Source organism: Lissotriton helveticus, chromosome 3_1 (genome assembly GCF_964261635.1).
Source record: "Lissotriton helveticus chromosome 3_1, aLisHel1.1, whole genome shotgun sequence".
Taxonomy (NCBI): Eukaryota; Metazoa; Chordata; class Amphibia; order Caudata; family Salamandridae; genus Lissotriton; species Lissotriton helveticus.
The window spans coordinates 838,358,105-838,381,576 of NC_136061.1; the positions used below are offsets into that span (position 1 = coordinate 838,358,105).

Consider the following 23,472-nt stretch of genomic DNA (forward strand, 5'->3'; position numbering starts at 1 on the left):
GTATTTATTGAGAAGATAGGGCACGAGTCGGGGTACCACGCGGGTGGACGGCATCCCCCCACTTATTTCCGAGGGTTTTTCAGGGTGGACGCCGTCCACCCTGCTAAATCAAAACCGCGTCCACCATTACAAAATGGGAGCGCGGCGCGCACAAAGTAAACAAAGCATTTCCGGGTGGGCGAGTGGCTGGCTGAATCCGGAAGTTACCAAGCACGCCGGTCACCACGCCCCTGCACCTACCAGGTGCACCGTTGCCAGGGTACCCCAATAGACGCCAAGATCCGACCTCAACCAATGAATGGGTGGGTCTGCAACTCGGCAGTCCCGCCCACCTGCAACATGCCCTTCATTTTTCGGGCTTTCCTGCAATTAGCTCCTTTGATTTTTCGGAGCGAGTGACCCCCTTGACTCGGCTGCGACTGTCCTCCTTGCCTGCTGCCTGACCTGCCTCCGCTTCCTGCACCAGACTTCCCAGCCTCGCCTGCTGCCCTCTCCCGGCCTCGCCTGCTGCCCTCTCCCGGCCTCGCCTGCTGCCCCCTCCCGGCCTCGCCTGCTGCCCTCTCCCGGCCTCGCCTGCTGCCCCCTCCCGGCCTCGCCTGCTGCCCCCTCCCGGCCACGCCTGCTGCTCTCTCCCGGCTTCTTTCAAACCTTTTTACACGGATTTGAATGTAAGTATGATGGTGTGCCCTTATGTGTTCTTCCGTGTGTTGCTGTTTCCACATTTGTTTGCGTTTCACTGATTTTCTGATGGTGTATTTTTGCTGTCTCTCTATTTGTCAGCCTGTGTATGTCTGCTAGTTGCTGAAAGTGTTTTCATGTATGTGTGTGTAGAGCTGCGTGTCCTCATTACCCAATCTGGTAGTCTTATTTAGTACTAAATTTTCTGTTATTCTCATTGGCTGATGAAATAAACCGCATTACCGCCTTGGTGCTTTGGATTTGTTGCAACGCTTTCCGTACGGTTTCCTGTGAAATTGTTGCCATAATTCGACTTTGTGCATATACTGAAACTTAGCTTCAATTAAACATCCTTTTTAACGTCCACAACTCTGAACTGTCGCATTCGCATTGCTAGTGATCATGCAGTGTTGCGGTTGCCATGGTCGTTTGCTGTTACCGCCATGTTTATTATTTTTGTTACTAGGATGGAAGGGGCAGTCTGTTTCTTTAACATTCTTAGTTGTTCTTTTCTGTTTCATTTACGAGTTATGTGAGCAACTAAATCTGTTGTTCTCCAGGGCAGCGCAAGGCCATGGGCACTCGATGTTCGTCAGATAATATCAGTTTAGAACATAGGTTGTAATAAGACTACAACTACATGAATGTTTGATGGCCTACTCATAACTGGGGTTATTGAGAAGTCGATCAACTTCTCGATGTGAACTGGCTCATTGTGGCCCTTCCTTGGTCAACGCCGTGGGTCCAGCTAATACACACAAATGTTGAGTATCTTTCTCCCGCACGGAGAGAGCTTTTTCCCCTGTGACTTACTTTTCCACGTAAAGAAATAGGACTGAGAAATTTGGAAACTCCAACCAGCAACATTTAAAGTCACTTGTTCCTACCAGGTGATCCTGAAAGTGCTGCTAAAGCGTACTGTAGATTTGCCTGTTCCTCACAAATGAATCACTAAATGCCCTTTCCAAAGTTTGCTTCCACAAAATAAACAAGATTTTACAGCAGGCCCCCAAGAGAGGAATACTGGAGGCATGTGGTGTGTAATTTGCAGGGGAGCTTGCAGTTCTTGCTCCATCTTTTCAATACTCGGGGGGCCCCCCATAGTAATATATCAAGGTTGTGTGTGTAAAATGTCAAATGGGTTCAATTGACTGCAGGTGGGTGGGTTTCACTCCCTCTAGCCCTGAAGAAGATGTCTTAGCCACTTTACATGTGCACCATCTTAGTAACTTTTTAGGGATAAACTTGGCATTAGAACAAGGAGTCTTTATCGAAGTGGTAGAAAACTGTCTTCTCAGACCTGACAACCGTCTTCTGGTTCTACCAAAGCTTGAAAAGCAACACCCCTGTATGTGGGACTTGCTTCATGTAAATTCCATTTCAACTAGATTCCATTCCTGCCTTGGGAACTAATTGCTTAGGCTCATAGCAGATGTGCTGATGACTGTAAAGGTGAATCTATCAGTAGCTCAATGCCTGCTGCTCACAGGCTTAAGTACCAAGCAGCTTCAATTGTTAAATCTTGCAATATATGCAAATGATAGATCTGCCTTACATGTGATGTCACTTCCTGTCGTGATGTCACTTCCTGTTGTGATGTCACTTCCTGTCGTGGTGTCACTTCCTGTGACCACACCTACCTTGGAGAGCCCCCCCCACTTCTTTTTTTAGGACTTGTGCCCTGTGAGAAGATGTAGATTGCAAGCTTTGGCGAATGGAAGAGACATTGTGTGAGATGCAGTTTCGTAATGCTCGTGGTCATCATGGACATCCAAGCGCAGATGACCAGCAAAAAAAAAAAAAAAAAAAATGCTCCTTAGCATTCTGAATTATCACACAGTTATCTCATAGGCATAGAATGCAAATTTTACCTAGGGATCAAAAATCATAATCCCCACCCCGTTCAGAGGGAACTGAATAGCCTTATGGAGTACTGCAAGCAAGAGCAAAACGAGCGTTGGCAAAACCAATAGGTCTGGCGAAGGTGCCCGACTTTTGACTTTGTAAATGCTTGTTTTGAGTTGTCATGTTTTGTAAAACTTTATCGTAGGAGCTCATGGGCTCACACTGAAATAAAATAAAATAGGCTAAACTTATTTTTTTCCATAAAAAAAAAATACCACAGTAGTTCCTGACACTGAAGTGATACTTAGTGTGCAGTTGCGCTAGAAAAAGAGCAGAATGCTGTCACTCAGTCAGTCATCCAATGGCTGAAGTGGTTTTCCTAATGCATCCTGATGTATATGTATGCTGCAGTAGGCATAAGAAATATGTGAATGACACAATAGACCGATGAATGAAGAAGAATGGCTTAAAATGTCCATAAATAAGTACTTTGTGTATGCTAATGTTACTAAAATCAAACTGTTTAAGCTAATGCCAGGCCTAAAAAGCAGTTCCCTTTATGTAGACACTAGAATGATACAAGTCATCCGATCAAAAGGATGGCAAATAACCTATGGTCCAGAGGAAGCACAAACACAAAAAGAGGAAAGAAGACCATTGAAACAAAAGCAAAAGAACGATACTGACAAGAAAGTCAATCAATGTTATGGAATTGTCAGACCAAAGCACAATGAGAGTACGAGTATTGTACACAATAGGTCTTTCAACAGCAGCCAACTAGAGGGATCGCTAGGTAAGACCTAAAAAGAGAATTTGTGCATGCCAGAGGTCCAGAGATTCAGTGAGGAAACCAGGATGTTTGGGGTGTGTCTGATAATTTGTTTTTGTAAGTGGTCCAGTACAGTGATGAGCCACTATACACACCTCTTGTAGGTCCTTTTTCTTGCAGCCTATCACTTACCTGCAACTGCACCAGTCTTTGAGAGAGCGAGCTGGAGAAGCGAACCGCATATTGACCGTGCTCTCTTAGGCGAGCAATTCAATTATTTAAGATATGGGATAAAAACTAGTGGGTACAGCAAGGATTTTCTCATCTAGGATTCTGCTAAAGTGAAGATGGTGGTGAATAAGCAAGCGAGGGATGGCGAAGAAGCGAGTGCAGTCCAGGGACCATACTACCTATGCAGCGCATTTCCTGGTTAGCGCTGGGTGCACCTTTCAAAAGGTGCGCCTAGCGCTAACCAGGACAATGAGCTGAAGTGTATGATTTGTCCCAGGGGCAGACGCAAACTCGTGCTGCCCCCAGGGCAGCGCATTCATGTGAGAAACGGAGCAGCTGCTTTGAAGCCACTCCGTGTTTACACAGTGCAGAGGGCAACGAAGCCTGCACTTTTAAAGGGGATTAGAGATCCCCTTTCAGGCAGGTGGGTGCAGTAAGTGACTGCACCTGCCTGCAAGGGTATGTCCGGAGGATCCACAGGACCCCTTTCTCCCCCCTCCAGAGGGGTGCTATTGGGGATCGCACTTACAGTGCACCCACCTTTTAGGTGGCACAATGTCAGCGCGCACCCTGACAGCTTCTTTGCCTCCAAGCTCACGTCTATAAAATGGTGAGGGTGCAGAGGCAAAGGTATTTCCTAATTTGCCGCGCAAAGGAAGGAACGCCCTCTTGAGGAAGCGCTGGCGCATAGAGCGCCATCGCTTTCAGTATTACAGAAGGGGCCGCTCAAGCGCCTGCTGCCCTTTCTGTAACACCTAAGTGCATGAGGGTGTGCAAAACGGGCGCAAATGCCCCATGCACCCGCAGGGCACATTGGTGATAGGGTCTTGGGAGGGGAGAGAGAGAAATGAGGGCGATAGGCACCCTGGGGCAGAACTGGTTAAGGAGGGAGTGAAAAACCAGTCAATGGATGGATAGAGCAGTAGAGACTGAGGAGAGAGGGCACTGTACACAAGCATCAATCATGCCTGCACTTTGCTATGGTGAGTGTGTGTATGTATATGTCAATGCTAGAAGGATCACTTCTGACCGGAGAAAAATGCAATAAAGTTCACACAAGCACTAGAAATAGCTCAAACTGCCGAAACTCGTCTATGTTAAGCATTTTGATACACTCTGGGTTGAATTGTCAACAAGCGAATACGTTTCCCTTCTACAACCGCTCTAAAGCCATTTTCCGGAAACTTTTCATATTTAGTAAAAAGTGGAGCAAAACTCCGACATGATTTGTACAGGGCAGTCTACCAAACAATCGTTGAATTGGGATAAAGCCTGCAAAAATGACATCAAGTGCCAACTTCAGGAGCACTCCTGAGTGTGATGTCATTGCTCTAGTCGGGGCTAAAGATCCAAAAATGTAAAATGTGTAAGCATGTATACTTTAGGGGAGATCTGAACCAAGTATCATGCGTACGAAGTGAATAGGCTCACGTTTGAGACACTCTCTACACAGCCAGCTCAATTTTGCAGATTTGTCCGTAGTCAAGTATCGCTTGTATCAGTGGTAGTGCTAGGGAAGTCACATGCCAATGTTGACTTGTATGGTAAAATCTGTTCAATATCTGTACTGCACCTCTCCATCTCACCCAGCAATCTGCAACTGGCTAACAGAAAAAGACGGTTCACCACAAAGTAACCCCACATGGTACCCTCCCCACCACAGGACATCCAAGAAGGTATGCAAACTTTGCATTCAGAATTCGTTGTAACTGTTGTGGCAGGCATGCAACTGGGATTCCTCTTTAGAAGCTTCAGGCAAGAGGTCTAGGACATTACAGTAAAAAGTGGAGCAAAACTCTTACATGATTTGCACCGGGCAGTCTACCAAACAATCGTTGAATTGGGATAAATCATGCAAAAATGACATCAAGTGCCAACTTCAGGAGCACTCCTGGGTGTGATGTCATTGCTCTAGTCGGGGCTAAAGATCCAAAAATGTAAAAATGTGTAAGCATGTATACTTTAGGAGAGATCGGAACCAAGTATCAGGAGTACAGAGTAGGCTCACGTTTGAGACGCTCTCTTCACAGCCAGCTCCATTTTGCAGATTTTTCCGCAGTCAAGTATCGCTTGTATCAGAGAGGAATAAGTAGTGCGGCTACTCATATTAATTAAGCAATTATCAATTCTTTGCAAAGCGCTCACATTCATTTGCTCTTCTAAAAGTGTAGTGCATATGCAGACTGGGTGCAGTAAGCCTGGCCACTCAATGGGATAGTGTGAACCTGGGGATTTGCATAAGAATTGAGGAGCTAGAATAACGAAAGAACAGACTCATACTTATCAAATACGTCTCGGAGACATTAGTTCTTAAGCCACTAGTAGGTCTAATACATTAAGTAGAAGACTTTGAATTATGCCGCATAAAAATCTCATAGCTTAAAGATCACTTGAGACGCCTCCTATTCATTGGTAGACCTTTTTTTCTTCAAATGCCTCTTTATTGGGATTGGCATTATAGCATACATGCTGTCCTAAGGTTGTAATTTGCAATCAATTTTGTGAGCTATAGAGAAACTGAAATAACGTAGAACATCCAGCGAACCTTATTCTATAACTATTATAACTAGTGACATTTTACTGGTATTACATTTTCATGTCGTCACTTTATCAAGTAGGTATGCTGTGCCATACTTGGTGTCTGAAGCGAGGTGCATTCATATGGTTCGGTGTGAGATCATTCCTTTCTGTCGCCTAGGCCATTCGTACTTTATTTATCTGTGGTTAATCATCGATTCTATGTCTGTATGGCCTACCCTGACTATCTCCGATATGTGGTTGTCAGGCTGGGTTCCAATCTGTGGTGCATTATGTTTTTCCAGTAACTATTGTATTGTCCTCTCCAGAATAGTTCATCAGCATTCTCAAATGTACTGACGTTTGAAGCAGGCATTCATCAGTTTCTACTTGCAGGAGAGTCTCTCAGGCGGTGTGTCCAGCACTTTCTGTATTTTGAACAGCGTGTAATGTTCAGCTTTTGCCCATTTCTTTACATCCATGAGCAATATTTCTGCGGAGAGGGCTTCTGAAGCTTTCCGTGTCATAGTCATCCTTTTTGCAAGCATAAAGGCCACATAAATTAATTTGATTACAGTTTTTTATTATTCCCCCTTACAAGGGGCAAATGTCACTAGATGTCTACATGTAAGTAGGACGAAAATCACAATAATTTAAAGGGCATTAACAGAGTACACATGCCTTTTGCCCCTTTGCTATCAGCAGTTGGGATGATGAATACATAAAAATACAACACATTTCTTTGGCAAACCACAGCAAAGGGTCTGGGTATTCCTTACAACACCTGCCCAGACTGGTACACAAATCAATTTAGAACAGCAGCAAGTGTGAGATCATGTGAGAGAAGGAGAAAAATAATGTATGGTGGAAGTAAAAAGAAAAAAAACGGAGGTATGATAACCCAAGTTCGTGAAAGCTTGTGTACCATCTTGTGCTGTCAAACTTTCAGACAGCTGCCGGCATCGTTCATAGCATATGGGCCCCACTGGCCAAAGGATTCTGAGACTTTCTGAAGTGGACCCACTCCCAAAACAATTTCACGATATTCCAAAGTGGCACTCATTTGCCAGAGGAGTCTGGAAACTTCCGCATTCCAGCCCCTCAAAGTTTCCCAAAGTTTCTGAAAGTTTCCGAAATGGCCTAAACTCCCACAAGGATTCTGGGACATTCTAAAAGGCATTCACGCGCCAAAGGATTGGAGTAAATCCCAAAACGGCCATAACCCCCAGAGCTTCCTGGTTCTCCCTTAAGGCATCATGGTTTCAGCTTTTCTCTGGGCGGTTGCGATTCAATACGGCCTTGGGTGTGAATTCCAACTTCTCTTTCAGGCTGAGCACCTGAGTGAGGTCCTGGCCGGAAGACTCCTGCAGCTTGCGGTCCTCCCGCTGCTCCAGGATGCTCTTCTCTTCTGTGGGCAGCGGCATGTCCTTTCGGATGAACCACTCTAGGTGGTAGCCAACAGCTCCAACTACAAACGCCACAGGGAACGTCACGTATGGGGCGTAGGTCCGGACCACGGCCCACACCACAGGCAACATGGCTTCTGTAAGAAAACAAACTACATTCAGTCACTGAGGCTTTCAGGATGTGAATGCACAATATGGACATTAGAGGTGTGTGTTAAGGCCAATCATGTAGAACACAATGACATATAGTGATAAAGGGGAAATACAGAAACACCCATCTAGACCGGGAATGTACAATATACAAAATTAAGGAACAGGAGAACACAACAGCTATTGTAACTCAACACGTTAAGAAAACTGTATGCAGGACTCATGCAGTCAATGCTGCTAACAAACAATACCTGCTACTACCCCCCTCCGCAGTACATCCACAAACTTCAGACAGAGAAAAACCCTGTGTTGTGGCTTGAATGGCACTCTATTACCAACCACAGCAGATTCTGGGTATACTAGACACAACGACAAACAACAAAGAATGTGGCAGGAGACTACCAAAATAGCCCAGATTAAAACAGCCTGAGCCACAAATATGGCAGTGTACTAATACAAGCACCCGAAGTGTGCATTACAAGGCACAAGTACAGGAATGGGCATATGGTTATCCTAAATGGCAAAATAGCACGCGACTCAGCACAATGAAGCCCATATGGTAAACAATCACTCCATAGCTTGGGAGAAACGCTGCAGCTTTGTCATTCAATTACATTTTCTGAGTGAGACTGATGATCCGGACTCTGATCGATGGACTCTTTCCTGTTTGTTTTCTGTTTGCTGGCACTAACAAGACCTTTAATTTACACGGTCGGAACTGGGACATGACCTTACAACCGACACGGCAGGCGGGGACTGGGTATCATGGAGAGGGAACAGGAAAGCCCCCCAAAAGTTGGCAGCATGAACAAAACCTCAACTTAAAAGGAAACCTGTGCATCATCTGGTCAACATCTGAGCGGGGGGGGAGGAGGGGTATAGGGCTAAGTAGTGATCAATGGAAGTTTGTACTGGCATCTCCCCCTCATTTAGGTGGCTAGGACTAGCATGTTCCCTTTGTGCACCACAGGGAGACTCACTGATGCACTGCAGAGCAGACAGTAGGAAAAGACAACCATGAACCAAGGGAAGTATATAAAAGAGACAGGAAGGGGAGAAAACAGACAAGTTGAAGTGTGAGGGAAATGAAAAAGACAAAAGAATGGAGTGAGACATCCCCCAAGGGCAGAGGGGTATTGCTGTTGGGATTGTTTTGAGGGAAGGAAGAGAGTGGGGACTGGAGACCGAAACTACTGAGGGATGAGGAGACATGACAGTAAGAGAGAGAGACAGAAAGGCCAAATGAGTGATGCAAATCAACTAGGCATGGGGAGAAGAGGAGAGGGAAGGAGGCGGAGTGATAAAAAGAGAAAGGGTAGTGACACATCCCGAGATGGAAGACTGTATGAAAGTTAAGTGTTGTTAAGTGGATGCCACATAGGAAAGACAGAAAGGGAATCAGAAGATGGCACAGAGAAATGTTGAGAGATGACAGAAAGTAGGAAGGCCAGAGAGGTGTTATAAAGAGAAAAAGAACATAGAAGTGAGAGAGAGGTGAAAAGAGACAGACAGCATTTCATAATTAGATGTGTGCGTGCAGACAAATTAACAAAGAGACTTGTTAAAGTGTCAGTCTGGCTTGGTGAAGTGTAGTCCAGGACATCGACCTGATAGTAGATAGGTTTATTGGTAAATAACAGTTCAACTATGTGGTGTCCCAAGCCCAGCTAGTGCTCCAGAACCCTCAAGACAGGATTCTACTATGACTTGGAGATGGAACATAGAGAATGTTCTCTCCCACCCTTCATAAGATTAAAACACATCTCCTTTTTAAATCAAAACTCAACAGTGCTTGAGCTGTATGCAAGACCTGTTGTATCCTCTTCTATGGGTTCTGGCACACCCATCGATTGCCATCTGTGGCATTCAGAAATCCTTGGCTTGTTATTGGTGCATTTCTGTCAATGTCCCTCCTTCGTGTGCTTAGTTCCCTTCCTGGAGATTTCAGTAAGAGAATATTTTGCTTGGCCATCACACTGTACAGCATGTGATGGTCTCTCCTCCCACCTCCCGTATGGACTGAGCATGTTTACTATTTGAACTAGTTTACTTGAAACACAGAGTGTGTTTATTTTTCCATTGACACAACAGACTCCTTAACAACTTTGTACCTACTAAAGTCCTTACTTGAAGGACCGCTTTAAACAACATAACTTCTAATAACCTTACATAACATTACAAGTGTATTTGTAAAGCACACGTGCACCCCAACGAGGTCTCTTGGCGCTGAAGAACAGATGTTCGTTGTTTCACACCTCAATGGTACTCATTTTATCGACCTCAGATGGATGAAAGGCTGAGTGGACCCGCTGGGATTTGAAACTGTGACCATGAGGTCAAACACAGGCTCCTGCAGTGGATGCATTAGTCCACTAACCCACCAGACCGTGTTTACTATTTGAAATAGTTTACATGTTTATTCAACTGTCTCCTTTGTAAATTTCTCCCTGACCTGCTTGGGTTTCTTTCTCTTACATTTTTATTGCTTTTGCCAAGTGAGGTTGTGTTGGGAACTGCTTATGGATGCGAGCTGTCACGAGCGTGGTGGTTGTTTCACAGCTCGTGCTCTATGAGAACACTGGGGGAGAATGTTATGATTTAACATTGTGTGGAATGAGGTTGAGTATTGCTGTGAGGAAGGTGGGGCATTAACTGACTGGACTTCATGGATAATAGATGTACAAATAAACCTCGTCTGACATTTCAACTTCCTTCGTGTGGATTGCATTCCTTTTGAGCTTCCTACACTGGCGACGGGCGGGATTCGTTTACCGCTAATTATTTCTTGAAGAAGGAAGTTTATTTTTCTATTTTTCTTGTATAAGGGAGGTTTCCTGGTTCGCAAGCAAGGATATCTTGTTTCATACGTAAGAAGGAGTGCCTCATTTATCCTTCATTCTTACAAGGATTGTTTTTTTATTTTTGTTTGAAGAAATAAATACAAGAAAGGGAACCGGAACCTTACTGGAAACTTTTAACTGAATTTTCATGGATGCCTATGGATTTAGCAGTTGGATTGTAATCGGCTGTTGTTTCGAGCAGCGGTGCACTTAGTTAAAGAAGAAATTGGGTGGAAAAGTGTTAAGTGTTCGCTTTTAACAGCTGTGAAGTTCGTTGCGTGCATCATTTAAGCTTTGCATTTTATTCAACAGCAGCTTACCGGCATTATTGTCGCGCATTCGGAACTCTTCATCTGGAACACTTACACGCTGGAGTCTCGGCAAGAACTTGCACGTCTGAGGTCATTACGCGAGTGTCGTCACCCGCAATTCACGTTGTGGCCGCCATCTTGGATTCATTGTTTCTTGTTGTATTGCTTAGCAACGGCAATACCAAGCATCGGAGCATCGCGTTAAGATTTTATGTGGAAATTTTAATCTACAAGTGCACATCGGTGACACGCACACCGCGTGACTTATATTATGGATTTTGTGGCAATCGTGAATTGTATGTTTCATTGTTAAACTGTTTTGAAATACCTGTTCTTTCTGGTTTTATTTTTTTTTATTATTTTTTTTCCCCCTTCTTTTTGATGCTCATTCTTTATTGAATTCAAAATGTCGAGCATTGTTCCTCCACCATCTTTTCTCTCATCTCCAGGTGAGCCTCCTATGGCTTTGGAGATTTGGGAACCAGTTTTTTGGGCTTATGTGGAAGTGTTGGAGGAAGGGGAATTTGAACCAGAAAGGAAATTATCGCTTTTAAAACATTGTTTAGGTGGGATTGCTTTAAAAGAATTTAAAATTTTACCAGCTCTTGTCAATCCAGGTAATTTAAATGTATATGAATATGCTTCTTCGCAATTAAGTCTGCCATACGGTAAAAAGAAGAATATCGTTATGGAGAGGTTTATTTTTTATTCACGGAAACAACGTGAAGATAAACCTGTTGAAGATTTTGTCTCAGCTTTAAGGTCATTAGCTGTTACTTGCGATTTTGAGCACATTGCTTATGAACAAGTTTTAAGGGATCAAATTTTGATGAGAACAAATAACAAGAAAGTGCAAGAACTGCTTTGGACTACATCGGATATGTCATTGAACGCCATTGATATTGCAAAGTCCATAGAACATTCAGAGAAATTTGTGAAAGAGATCAGAGGAAATGATAAAGGGGATGTTTTCAGTGTATCTAAAGACTATGATAGGTCAAAGAAAAGTTATCCATTAAGGAATGACTTTTCATCTAGAGTGGACAGTAAGTTCAAGAGTCAAAAATGTGAAAAGAAGAATTCAAAATTACTTTGTTTTCGATGTGGAAGCGATGGCCATTTAGCTGATTGTAAAAACTGTCCAGCTTTAGGGAAAACATGTTCCAAGTGCAACAAGAAAGGCCATTTTACAAGATTTTGTAGGTCATTACCAAGGAAAGTAAACTGTATACATGATTGTTGCGAGGGGTATATCTTAGATGATGAGAATGAGTTCCAAGTTAATACTGTTATCAATGTGTGTGATGATGGGGATTGTACTAAATTTCCATCTTGTGTGATAACTGTTGATGATTTTGATTTGGAATTTTTCGTAGACTCCTGTGCGTGGTATATCATCATTTCGTGGAATGTCTTTCATGAGAAGTGGCCCAGTAAAACCTTGTCTTTACCTGACATATCTCCTGGCGGTTACACTGGACATAAAATTGATATACTTGTTTTTTTCAATGCCAATTTACTATTTTCTGGCTGTAGCACTTTTGCAAAAGTCTATGTAGAAAGATCAGGGCTGTCACTCCTTGGGTGGCCGCACCAACATCAATTAGAAATGAAAATTGATTCTCGAGCCAATCCTCAAGTTTTTGCCGTGGAACCATGTCTGCTGCTCATGGTGATACTCTCCTATTGATGGATGGTTTGAGAAAGTAATTTCCAAGTGTCTTCAGTGGTACTTTGGGACAATATCGTGGTTTTGAACATGTCATCAAGTTACATGATAATGCTGTCCCTGTTCGACATAGAGTAAAAAATGTTCCATTATCTTACAGGAGCAAATTAAAAGATATGCTTAAAGACTTATGCCAAAAGAATATTATAAAACCGATTAAATCGTCTCCTTGGGTTTCTCCCATTGTGATTTCCATTAAGTCTTCTGGTGAGCTTAGGCTGTGTGTGGCCCTTCGTAGCGTAAATAATGCCATTTGGGTGGATTCTCATCCCTTGCCCAATCTTCACGAAATGGTGTCCACCCTAGCGGGTGCACAGGTTTTTTCATGAGTTGATTTGGCCAGCGCATATCATCAGGTGGTCCTTTCGGAGGAGTCTAAAAATATCACCGCGTTCATTACTCCTGAGGGTCTTTACAGGTTTTGCCGGATGCCATTTGGATTGGCGAGCGCGGCTTCAGTGTTTCAGAGGCTCATGAGAGACACTTTGGAAGGGTTAAAAGGTGCTGTGGCGTTTCAGGATGAAATTCTGGTGTACGGTAATAATAATGAGGAGCATGACAACAATATTAAGTGTGTCATCGCTGCTTTGTCAAAGAAGGGATTTACTGTCCGTCTTGACAAATGCAAGTTTAGACAAAAAGAGGTTGAGTATCTAGGGCACACTATTAGTGGGATGGGGATTAAACCGAAAAGGAACCATGTTGAAAGTATTGTAAATGCTCCTGTACCTTCCTCCAAGGAACAATTAGTGGCTTTTTTAGGTCCAATTGAGTTTTGTGCGAAATTCATACCTAATTTTTCTTCAAAGGTTGATCCGTTTAGGTGTTTGTTGAAAAGAAATGCAAAGTTTATTTGGAATGATGACATGACTCAAGCTTTTAAGAAATTGAAGATGTTTATTGTGAATGCGCCGTGTCTTAAACCTTTTGTATGTGGTGTGAAATGCATTGTCATGGTGGATGCTAGTAGCTCTGGATTAGGTGGTGTGCTTTTGCAAAGAGACAATGAGAAGGAATGGGTAGTTGCATATGCTTCAAGAGCATTGAGAGAAGCTGAAAAAAATTATTCCATAATAGAAAGGGAATTATTGGCTTGTGTTTGGGGAGCTGAACATTTTAGAACCTTTTTGTGGGGCACGAAATTTACCTTAAAAACTGACCATAAACCCTTGGTGTTTCTCATGGCTCCTGGGGGTGGTAGGACCATGACGGCGCGTCTCGCAAGGTTAGCTTCCAGATTACAATCTTTTCAGTGTCAGATAGAGTATGTTCAAGGTAAGGCGAACGTACATGCAGACTGCATGTCACGTCTAATTTCCCCTATTGACATTAACGATGAGGTGACAGAGGATGAGTGTGAGGTTGCTTTCACCTTGCGTGATGTTTATTTTGTGGGTCGTGAACGGTCATGTTTGCAGGAAGATGTTTGGTTAGCAGAGATTGACAAAGACTTAGAGTTGTGTAATGTCAAGAAATATCTGGTACAAGGTTGGCCCGATCAGAGGAGATTATCTGGGGATATGATGGGTTTCTTTAAAGTTCAGGAAGAACTTGCTGTTGAGAATGGTTTGGTTTTAAGAGGTGACAAAATTGTCCCACCTTTTTCGCTCAGGAATGTTATTCTTGAAATTGCTCATGAAGGGCATCTGGGAATTTCCTTCACAAGAAGGCGTTTAAAAGAATCCTTTTGGTGGCCAGGCATTGATTCCTGTGTGGATCATTTTGTGCGTTCATGTGTTCATTGCTCGAATAGTGACAAAACAGCTGTAGCGCTGCGTACTGAACCTCATCCTGTTGAATTGCCTCTTGGTCCTTGGCGTAAACTTGGTTTAGACATCATTGGTCCTTTTAGTTGTCTGCCCAAACAGGAAGCGTTCGGTATTGTTTTGATTGATTACTATTCTAAATGGCCGGAGGTCAAAATGGTTAAGGATGTTACTGCTCACCGTGTTATAGAGTTTTTGGATGAAGTTTTTTGCAGGGAAGGGATTCCCCAAGAAGTTGTAACAGATAATGGCTCCCAGTTTGTTAGCAAAGAAATGAAAGAATTTATGGTTAAATGTGGTGTTGTTCATAGAAGAATTGCTGTTTTCCACCCTGAGGCCAAATGCCAGGTTGAACGGTTCAACCGTGTGATCAAAGAGGCCATTCAACTTTCCATTAAGGGGAATTTGAATTGGGAAAATGCGTTACAATCTATGCTTTTGGCTTACTGGACTTCACCTAACTCCGTAACTTTGGTTAGTCCTTTTGAGCTTTTAAGAGGACGTAAACCTAGTACTAAGTTGGCACCTTGGTGGTTAAAGAAAAATGTGAGTGGTTTCGATAATTTTTTGAAGGTGGATTTTGAGGCGGTTCAACGCAGAGTTGAATTTTACAAGAATAGGATGAAATGCTCTATGGAAAAGAAAATTGGCTCTGCATCTAGTCATTTATTAAAGGTGGGTGATTTGGTTCGTATTAAGAAGAGGAAGGTGCGAGTAAAGGTTTTCCTGTGTGGTCAAGTCCTAGGAAAGTGGTTGAGGTTTTTAGGAATGCTGTCAGGGTTGATGGTGGTTCCGTTTGGAACTTAAACAGGATTTCTGTGTTTACCGGGGTTAGTCCGCTTTAAGATGATTGTGACAGCAATGTGTTTTTAGATGTGGGGCAACAAAGTGAACAAGGGACATGTATGTATGCTGAGAGAAATTCTGGCAACACCAGAATTGCACAATCTCACCGTATTCCTGCTAGGTATAGATATTTTGTAATGAGTTAAGTTTCTGATATTATTATTATTCTGTTTTTTTTTTTTATTATTGTTGTTTAAAGGGGGGAAGGTGTGTTGGGAACTGCTTATGGATGCGAGCTGTCACGAGCGTGGTGGTTGTTTCACAGCTCGTGACTAGCTCGTGCTCTATGAGAACACTGGGGGGAGAATGTTATGATTTAACATTGTGTGGAATGAGGTTGAGTATTGCTGTGAGGAAGGTGGGGCATTAACTGACTGGACTGCATGGATAATAGATGTACAAATAAACCTCGTCTGACATTTCAACTTCCTTTGTGTGGATTGCATTCCTTTTGAGCTTCCTACAGGTTGCAAAGAATGCTGATAGCTCATCAAGGTAACAGGGCAGTGTAGCTTTCCAAATCAACACATTTACTGTGGGTAGTATGTTGGCTTGGTCTAGAAACTTGCACTGTAGCACAACAGGTTCAAGCTCTCCAATACTATGACGTGTCCTTATGTAGTATGGCAACTTTTCTCAAATTGTGTAGTGTAATGCTAAATATTTGGGCTCTAGAACCCAGTGCTGGTAGGGGCACAGTAAGTCATCCATTCTAGAGCTGTGCAGTATAATGCAGATTCCAGTGGTGTATACCGGTCCAGTCAGTAAACCCTTCCAGAACGTGCAGTGTAATGCAGACTATTTGAGTTCTAAAACCCAGTGCTGTATATTGGCTCAGTAAGTCAACACTTCCACAACTGTTCAGTGTGATGGTGAATATTTGAATTCACGAAACAAGTGCTGTATATTGATTGGCCTAGTAAGTCAATCCTTCTAGAACAATGCAGCAGGACATTTGGACTCTAGATCCCAGTGTCATGGTGCTGTAAATCCAGTGGTCCAGAAGAGTGCAGTGGTGCCCAGAATGTCCCAATTCTACTGGAAGTTTGGTTCCGAGACTCTGCCACACCACATACATTCACTCCAATCCATAACACATAGGTAAGAGGCATTTACAAAGCCAATAACTAACTTCCCTTTCATTAGGCCAAGCCTAGAGTCAGCGTGCATGCGCTGCTCTGCAAAACTTGTTGTAGTGGAGTATAGAATAGAAGGCCCGCCCACTCTCCGCCCATATTTGTCCATGGCTTGTGTCATTGTCAATCGGCAATGCTGGCTTCTGATTCCTAAATAAACTCCTTAGTACCACCTTGTCTTCATTTGTAACCTCCTATGGCGACTGGCCCCTTTTCTTTGGTCGTTACACGGTACATGTTATTTAGTCTTGTGAGCACTATTTTCTTTATGGAGTTTCTCCTACCACAAGCACAATGACGTGCTTTGCTTACAATCGGTGCACCATGCGCAATTTCACTTTCCTAGCAGCCCCCATCTCCGTCACCACACCACAGGCCCACAATGACCTTTTCGGAAGCCCTGTTCTTAACCCCACTCCCATCACTTTAAAACCTCCTTTCACTGGTGAAATGTTCGGTTTCCCGACAGGGCCCTTGACATGGCACAGACTGGCAGGATTACTCCAGCTCGGAGAGTTAGCGCAGTTGAAATCCATTAGTGTGTGGAGGTGCCCCCCACCCAGTCCGAGGGAGGCAGTGATGAACGGCCTGCTGAGGTTCCAGGCAGCCATCCCGCGCCTTGCACAAGAGCCCCGGAACACTTGCTCACCATCCAACCGTACAGCTAATCTGTGACACAGCAAGGGACCAGTAGGTCCTAACGCACACAAGAACTCCCCCCCGCCCCCATCCCCATCTTCTCATTGAGTAGTAAATAGCCACCAATAAATTGGGTATCTTGCTGCTCTGAGCCCCAGTGCTATTGCACATACTGCAATATTGATGGCTACACTTATGTACGCTTCCATCCCACCACCTCTTCTGCAGAGCATGCCTGCTCGACTTTAAACTAAATACAAACTTTCAAGTAGAAATCTCAGAATCGATAACCAAGTGGAGTGAATGTGGTCCTAAATAAAAACAAAGGGGCTGCAGAGCATGGCCGGTGTTCTGGACTGAGAAAGCAAACAAGCTGTGGCAATTACATCAGACCGGCCCCGGGGAGGGGGGGCTGGTGAGAAACACTGCCTCTGTACTTTCATTACAGGGGGGCGATATGGCAGAACTGCTGCAAAACCGGCCCCCAGTAACAAAAACAGCCCCCACCGGTCCAAAACCAGCCCTCACCCTTCCAGCCCACTGGGAAAATGCTCAGTGCCCGCTACGGCCCTCCTGAAGAGCTGTTCAAAGCTGAAGCTTACTGAAACCCATAAACTGCATGTGCGCCTGTGTCCCACAACACGATAACACCACCTCAGGGGTCGACATCATCATCATCATGCGCAGCATGGAAACACTTCCCACATAGGATCGTAACAAGGACAAGACCTTAGCAACCACACACCCCACGCTGTGCAGCATGCTGCCTATGCATGCTCAGCGCCCACACAGGTGAAGTAAGCTCTATGTAAATGTTACAATACCTAGTCGTCCCAAGAGCAAAGCTCTGTTCTCAACCCCTAGCAGTGAGGCCGTGAGTGTGTGCACGAGGTTCCGAGGACGAGGGTCGCAGAGGCATAATGGTGGCTCTCCTGAAATACAGATGCGCGAGTGATGACCGAAGTTGTAGGACTTGGGAATGCTCTCAGGAGACCTCAGCAGACAGGGTGTGGGGTCGAAGCCGTGCGCGCCTACTTGTCCCTCCTCCGGCCGAAGACGTGCAGGAATACAACCCCAGAGACTTGGACCCCTACCGAGGAAAAGGACAAGGAATCTGGGTACTCCCGCCTCATAATCAGACAGGCAACAATCACAGAACATTCCTGCCCGTCTGGTACCAGGCACAGTGACCCCGGGACCAGCAGGGGCTTCCACTAATAAATGGGGTCTCCCCCCTAAAATACAATGACTCCGACAAGTCCGCCCCACGGGACAAGAAATGGATACTGTCGGGAGAAGCCATCTGTTGAAAATAGGGGGAAAGTGCCCAACAACACATGGCAAACATAATACGCAAAAGATTTTTTTTATATATTTCATGTTACTGCAGAAAGCGACGTCAAGGCAGTATTAATAAAAAATGGGGCCTTTACTCAATTAGTGACCATCATTCAATCTACCTCAGAAGGATGGCAGGCTGACGTCATTTATTAAGTTGAAAACGTGTGACCAGTAGCTTGCTTTGCCCATTAAATAACGGACTTATTGAAATCATGATTAAACTTTGGCCCATCCTTGTACTATAAACTAGACTACAGGGTAATCTGCAGTCTAACATTTTCTCTAATGGCAAGTCGCAACATCCTATAATATTTCTTCTTTTATTTATCATTAGATGTGTAATATATTTTCTTCAGTATAATCTTTGCATTGCAGGAAACTACTGTGATGTTTTTCTGTTATTATTAAAGGCAGATAGGATAGGCCTGTTTTCTCCCCATTGCCTCTGGTCACAGGTATACAGCTCTGATGCGGACTGCAGATAGGATTTCCTTATGTTTTGTTGCTTCTCCTTTCAAGGTAGTTACGTTCGACCTCTATTCTGCAGTATTCACTTTGATGGATGTGGGCTAATATGCTCTAACTGGTAAAACAGCCCTACATTTTGCAGCATCTCCTGGTATGACTTTATGGAAGCCCTACATACGGAGGTATAACTTTTAATGAAAAATAGACATGTTTTTTTCTCTCTCTTTTCCTGGCAGATTGGCTGTGCAGGATCACCTTAGTGGCTGGTAAGCTAGTACTTTGGTCTACATTCCTGTCTCCATTGGCAGCTGTGACCTTGATCCCTTAAAGCCACAGCTTCTAGTGAATCTGTCTGCAGGCCTTAGTTACCATACTTAACCACAGATTTTGGTTCTAACACGTGCCTTTGGCCCCCGTAGATCCCTTACAACTTTCAGGTATGTCAACCATTTCGCCACCCCTGCCGGCGGCAGAGGCAAGCATGTATTCCTGACCAACACTACATGACCCAGTAAGTAGTAATTTTATAGCTATTCAATCACTAGCAGCAAATGACCCAGGATAATATGTAGCATGGTCAAACAGTTATAAAGTCCCAAAGGCGAGACCAATTGTATTGCAAATGCTTGGTTTTTTTTTAAACACCCAAACACACAGATCTGGAGCTTAGTTGCTACCTATTTGATCTTTTTTTGTCACCAAAAAGGCAAAGCTATCCACACAGTTCCACACCACACAGTTCAACTGCACACATTTCCGATCCAAACCACATAATTCGACACCAAGCCACATAATACAACTCAACATAATTACACAACCCACCACATAATCCAATCCTCACCACACAATTCCACATTGTGACACAAAATTCAACAGCACACCACATGATTAAACTCCACTACATATAACTCCACAAAATAACTCCATAACATAATCCCATTCCACATAATTCCATTCAATACCATATAATTACTAGCCAAATAATTCCACAGCACACGTCACATAATTCCACTCCACAAATCCACTCCACACAATTAACTAATCAAATACAACCCACATAATTCCATGACACACCACATACATACACTCCATAACACATAGGTAAAAGACATTGCTGTATACAATGCCAATAGCTCGAACTCAAACAAATGTGGAGCGACTGCATTTGCAATGCTTGGTTATGTTGCAGTGAAGTAATGTTGACGCAGAGTGTAAAAGAAGACTTCCTCGTCACCAGCCGTCTGGACTACGGGAACGGTCTACGCTGGAACCACAGCCAAACTCCAGAAAAGACTCCAGCGCATTCAGAACGCCTCAGCACGACTCATCCTGGACATCCCTCGCCACAGCCACATCTCTGCCCACCTGAAAGACCTGCACTGGCTCCCCGTCAACAAGAGGATCACGTTCAGACTCCTCACCCACGCACACAAGGCTCTCCACGACACGGGCACGAAGTACCTCAACAGCCGACTCACATTCTACACACCCCACCCGCCTGCTCCGTTCCGCCAGCCTCGCCCTCGCCTCCGTCCCACGAATCCGCAAATCCACCGTCGGAGGAAGATCCTTCTCCTACCTAGCAGCCAAGACATGGAACTCCCTCCCCGCCCACCTACGGTTGACCCCGGACCATCTCTCCTTCAGGAAACTACTTAAGACCTGGCTGTTCAAGCAGTAGCGACCCCCCCCCCTCAGCGCCTTGAGACCCTAACGGGTGAGTAGCGCGCTATACAAATTCTGTTGATTGATTGGATTGATTGAGTGGGAGTGGAGATGGAGGCAGCATATGTCAGCTGCTGGCTGTAGCAGAAATTACTGACACACGGGCAGAACAATGAGGGTACTGTCAAGAGTGCAGGATTATGTAAGGTGATAATTCAGGGTCTAAACATACCATGTGCAAACCTGCCTGGATAGCCATCTAAAACTATTAGCTAATTCTCGAAAAAGTAGGTCTACTCGTTCTGGATCCCACGCCACAATATTTTACAATCACTCAAAATGTGGAAAATAGATAACGTTCACAATATTGCAACACTTAGCTCTAAGAGCCTGTGCATTAAATCATGCAACGCACGTCAAAATATGACAAAGTCTCTTCAAAATTCAGAAATGGCAGTTAACACATTGAAGTGTTTTATCTTAGGACACCAGTTGATACTGATTTATTGTGAAGCATTTATTGGAAGGTGATTGGATCATTTATTAAACATGAATATAGAAACATCCCTTGCCATAACGAAGCAGTGTCCGTTGTCATCAATACCCTAAATGTTGGCTAGATTCTTATTATTGATTGAGTACCATTAAATTAAATCCAACATGAGAGGTTTGTGCACAGGTTAGATCCTGAACTCGTGTATTTCAAACTACAAATCCCAGCATGTATAGGAAAATAGTGGAATTGTTGAGCTACTAACACATGACATTGAGAAAATGGAGATGCGTAGCCACCCAGGTCGTAAATGCAGGCCCAGCTGCTATCGACGTTGACCAATGTCAACGACACCAGTTTCCCAGGTCCGTGCGTGAGAAGCTCATTCAACCTGGAGTTTTGCTTTTATTCTGTGACCTTAGTCCTGTTTATCCCATTATAAAATCAAGACCACAGAATTGGGCCATAACTCGATATTAACTGCACGTGTCCCTCACGCATAAACCTTGGGAACCTTAAGAACTCGGAGTGGGACGCAAATAAAGAAAGAGTGGGGAAGTGGAAACGGTGTTTCAAAGGTTATGTGGATAATTGCAGGGAAGAGCGCGGGGGATATTTTTTTTAAAAGAAGAATGTGCTTCTTTTTCATACATAAATCTTAATGTTCCACCATTTTTTTCCACATTTCACCTTCAAAAACAGCATTCGTTCAATGCAATTCAGAGTCCAAACAAACTAAGGCCGGTTTCTACCAAGATACCCCCAGCAAAAAAACACGATTTGCATGTGTTCTTCTACTGAGTAATTGGGGCTATCGTGTCATACTCCGTGTATATCATCAGTATGTAACCCCCACCAACAGCCAGCTCGTGCTCGTACCAGGCAGGGTGCACACCGTGCACCCCTTCTATACAACACACCCGGAGTCCTCCACCTACCCGTCCTATTCTGCGCAGATATGCTCCTTGAACCAGTCGTTCGTTCCGGTTTAGGCTGCCCTCACTACCTTGTGTGAACTAAGAGGACTTTCCATTGGATGCTTCCATTGCTCCTCGCAAAGGACACCAGCCGGCAAGAGGAAAACCGGTGCATGAGTGCCTGAGCCTCAACTTGCTACACCGCCACCTGGTGAATCTAAAGGAGAATGACACTCATACGTCAGATCACTGACACCAGCTCATCTAGTCAAGTGTTAAAGCAAGCAGAGCTAATAATTCACATTTTATTTTATTTAATGCATTCTTATAAAGCGCAGACTTTACCCGAGGTTACAGAGCACTGTACAATAGAACCAGTTACGTTACATGAGAGAACTGTTACAGGAATGGAACAAATAAAAACAGCCTGCCATAGAATCAAAACGACGCAGGCATAAGGCACACAATTTCAACCACAGACTGTACAAGCAAAAATATTAATATAAATGACAAATTTTACAATGACTAAAGAACTTTCTGGTGAAAAATAGCAGGCCATAGAATCAAAACAACGCAGGCAAACGGAACACAGAATCAAACGCAGCAAGCACAGAATGTACAAACAAAAATATAAATATATGTGACAAATTTACAATGGCTAAAGAACTTCCTGGCGGGGTCTGAGAAGGAGGGAATTAGTTCTAAAAGTGTCTTTGGAATAAAAGAGATTTGAGGTCCGCTTTGAAGATCTGGATGGAGGTGATGGCACGGAGCGAAGGAGGAAGCGAGTTCCAGATTCTCACCGCATTACCTGAGAACGATGCAGGCGGGAGAGTACCGACTTCAAGGGCAGTCTTCCGCTTCTGGATTCTTGTATGCAAAAATCCGAGTCCTGTCGCCTGTTGCTGACAGGTGCTGGTTGGTCTTGTGTGACTTAGAGCATGCACTGCCAGTAACCAGCTCCTACAGGCCAGTTCACAATATTTTTGGCACGCTCTCCTTGCCTCCAGGGGCATTGCTTCAAGGGGGTGTTTGGGGTGTTATGCCCCCCCCATAATAAATGTAGTTTCTGATAAATAGTTGGGTACTGGTGCTAGCAGTCGTGTATGGTGAGGTGTCTATCGGATTTCACCAGATATGTTTACAAGTACATAGACAAAAATGCACACATACGCTCTCTCCCTCCTGGTCAAGGACCTGCTCTCTCCCGCTGCAGCTCCTCTGTTAGGTGCCTCTGCTCTTGCTGTGCCACGCTCTGCTCTGACAGGGGTTAGAGCAGCCGCAGTCGGTGGTGGGAGTACCTGCGGGCAGTGACGTGGGGAGGGGGAGGGGCAGGCTTGGGGGTAGTAATGTATGGATTACAGACCTTAACAGGTAAGTTAACATATATATATATAAATAAAATGAATTTCGTTGCATGCACTGCATAACCAAATGCGATGCAGTGCGCGCAACAAATTTTGTTTTATTTATTTACATGTTTACTTACCTGTTAAACTCCGTAATCCATACATTACTACCCTCACCCTGACCCTCCCCCTCCCACGTCACCGCCAGCAGGTATTCCCACCACCGGCCGCGGCTGGGTTAGAGGCCCAGTATTGTGCCCATATTCTTCTCAGGTTTTGTCTTGTTTTCCTATTGTTGTATCCACTGTACTGTGCTGCTTTTAGACTGTGCCTGTCGTGTTTTTTCCCCCATTTTTTGCCTTGGTTTCTCTTCCCA

General features: G+C 44.2%; 1 protein-coding gene across 1 annotated transcript; it reads right to left on the reverse strand.

Annotated features, from left to right (window-relative positions):
- Positions 1-5,942: 5,942 nt before the first annotated feature.
- On the reverse strand, positions 5,943-21,890 carry SMIM12 (small integral membrane protein 12). Its single transcript, XM_078681123.1, has 2 exons — positions 21,769-21,890; positions 5,943-7,583 (listed from the first exon to the last, which is right to left on the reverse strand). The coding sequence occupies exon 2, from the start codon at positions 7,576-7,578 to the stop codon at positions 7,303-7,305; it is 276 nt and encodes a 91-aa protein (XP_078537249.1). The 5' UTR covers positions 7,579-7,583; positions 21,769-21,890; the 3' UTR covers positions 5,943-7,302.
- Between the last annotated feature and the right edge of the window lie 1,582 nt (positions 21,891-23,472).